General features: G+C 59.5%; 1 protein-coding gene across 1 annotated transcript in view; it reads right to left on the reverse strand.

Annotated features, from left to right (window-relative positions):
• Nucleotides 1-2209, reverse strand: part of DUSP15 (dual specificity phosphatase 15) — a gene marked incomplete at its 5' end in the record, with an annotated part of 2980 nt that extends 771 nt beyond the window's left edge. The window contains 4 exons of the mRNA XM_010187943.1: nucleotides 365-438; nucleotides 687-736; nucleotides 1196-1278; nucleotides 2176-2209. Of these exons, the coding sequence (XP_010186245.1) occupies nucleotides 365-438; nucleotides 687-736; nucleotides 1196-1278; nucleotides 2176-2209 (241 nt within the window). The remainder of the gene's footprint in view (nucleotides 1-364; nucleotides 439-686; nucleotides 737-1195; nucleotides 1279-2175) is intronic.
• Between the last annotated feature and the right edge of the window lie 299 nt (nucleotides 2210-2508).

Consider the following 2508-nt stretch of genomic DNA (forward strand, 5'->3'; position numbering starts at 1 on the left):
TCCCCCCTCGCTCGGCTGCGGCGAAAAGCTGCCCCCTCCCCAGGGCAGTGGTGGAGTCACCATCCCTAGAGGGGTCCAAAAACCATTTAGATGTGGCATTTAGGGACATGGTTTAGTGGCCATGGTGGGGCTGGGTTGATGGTTGGACTGGATGATCTTAGAGGGCTTTTTCAGCCTTAATGGTGCTGTGATCCCACAGGGTTTGAGGCACAAAATGCAGCCGTGGGTGGATTCATGGGCATGGAGCCCCCTGGCACAGACTGGCTTTGGTCAGGGGTCTGCAGCCAAAGCAGGGGCCTGGGGTCTGGGTTTTCTCTGCTGTGCTGGGGGCCATGGCATTGGGTACAGGGAAAGCAGCGTTACCAGTGGACGAGGCAGTTCCCTCCGTGCAGGCGACACTGGTGGATAAAACTGATGCATTCCTTGAAGTGCCTCTTGCTAGGGGGAAAATAAACGAGACAGAATAAGGGCTTCAGGGGCGGGATGGGATTTTATGGGTGCAGGCAGAGCAGCCCTGAGCGTTTGAGGCTGAAGCACTCCCCAGCGGCTGCTGAGCTGGGAGGCTGTGGGGTCTGGAGGTGTCCCCAGCACTGTGAGAGCTGCAGGCAGCACCTCGAGGGCTTGGGGTGCTGTGAGCCTTCACCCCCAATTGCCCTGCAAAGCCCCAGCCTCCCTGGGGTACTCACATGTTGGCCTCGGGGGTGTCGGGGAGGGGGATGCGGAGGTAGGTGATGTCCTGGAAGACACAAAAGGAAGAGGAAAACTTGGGCGCTGCGGTCAGGGATGCCACACGTGGTCAAGGTGTCATGCATGGATGGGGTGTCACACGGGGTATCATGCATGCTTGCAGCCTTTGCTCCTCACTCCAGCACTGCCTCCAGGGCTCCGTTCCCCAGCACAGCATCCCCTGCGCTGGGACAGGGCTGCTTGCTCCCCTGGCAGGAGCGTGGGGAGGGCAGCGGGGACCAGGCTCGTGGGAGAGGGTGGGAAATGAAATGAGATGGGGCTGGAGAGCTGGAAATAGCTCCCTGTTCAAGGCCAGGTTACAGTCACAGGATGGCCGGTTTCCCAGGCTGGGGGTTGCCCAGATCCTCTGGGACTGCAGGGGGAGCGGTGTCCATGCTGTGGGGCGCTCACAGGGGAAGGGAGAGGCTGTGGCGTGGAAGGAGCTGCAGAAATCAGCACAGGACCCTACCTGCAGCAGGGGCTGGGGGGATTCATGGATCGAAACGATGTGGGTGATCTTGTTCCGGCTCAGCTGCTCCAGGTCTTTGGCATCTAAAGGACAAAGCCAGATACCAGCACGTATTCGTTTCTTACCCTTCTCTTCCCACTGCGCTCCTGCAGGCAAAGCCTTGCTCCAGAGGCTCCATCACCTCCCATCTATGCAGCAGCATAGGCACGGGCAAGCACCCAAACGCCCCCTGGAAATCTGGGATGCAAACCCCATGATACCAAACCAGAGCCCTCCTCCCTCTGAAAGTGCTTGGCCTCGCTGTCTGAGCTCCCCTTGAGCACCCGAAGGGCGATGTGCAGCACCCTGCGGGCACCCTCCACAAAGGCACGCACAGAAACCGGGTCTGCTTGGCTCTCTGGGGCCGTGACCTGCTTCTTGCTAATGCTTCTGCATCCCTGGCTGTGATCCTGGTTGCTGGCCCAGCACAGCAGTTACTACGGTGGGAGGGCAGCGTTGGAGCTGTCTCCTTGTGCCACGACCAGCGGATGCTGAGGAAGCTGCTGGAGAGGAGGGCTAACGCGTTCCCACCTCATCACTTCGGGTTGATGAACCTTCCTGTGGTGTCAAACCGTGGCCTGGGGATCCAGACCATGAAGTGATGTGAATTTTAACAGGACTGAGTCTCAAGAGCTGGTGAGCTGAGCCATGGGCGTGTGAAGGGGGGGATATGGGGACCTTTACGGGTACGTGCACAGCACTTGCCGTCTTTCTGCCCACCTCAGGCAAGGGGAGTGACAGCAACTGGGCACACTGGTGTCAAGGATCAGGTGGTATCAGGCCAAGACCCCTCGTCAGCCGTTACTTGCGGGAACCCCCATGTCAAACCTGGGACCTGCGTGTGTGGGAGCCCTCGCTCCCCTGCTCCCCGTCCCCCACCACCCCAGCAAGCCCAGCTCCATGGCCAGAGGATGTCTCTGTGGTGGTGCAGCTCCGCTTACCGATGAAGTTCCCAAGGTAGAGGCCAGGGAGGATCTGTGGGACAAGGAGAAATGGCAGCATGAGCAGTGGCCTCGTGCCCTGGCACCCACTGCGCTGGGACCCGCCATGGGAAGCAGCGACCTCAGCTGGCAATGCCGAAGTCTTCCTGTTAACCTGACCATCACCAGCCCCAGGGCTCATAATTTATTTACTATCAATAAACTCTTTGTCAGGGCTTCTTATGAGCTCAGGAAGCAACGCACGCCTCCATACAGCCCTGGACTGTGCCCGTCCTGCTGCCCGAGGGATGGGGCAGCAACAGGCACTGAGGAGCCTGTGGGGATGCAGTGATT

This window comes from Mesitornis unicolor, unplaced genomic scaffold, assembly GCF_000695765.1.
Source record: "Mesitornis unicolor isolate BGI_N332 unplaced genomic scaffold, ASM69576v1 scaffold31727, whole genome shotgun sequence".
Lineage (NCBI taxonomy): Eukaryota > Metazoa > Chordata > Aves > Mesitornithiformes > Mesitornithidae > Mesitornis > Mesitornis unicolor.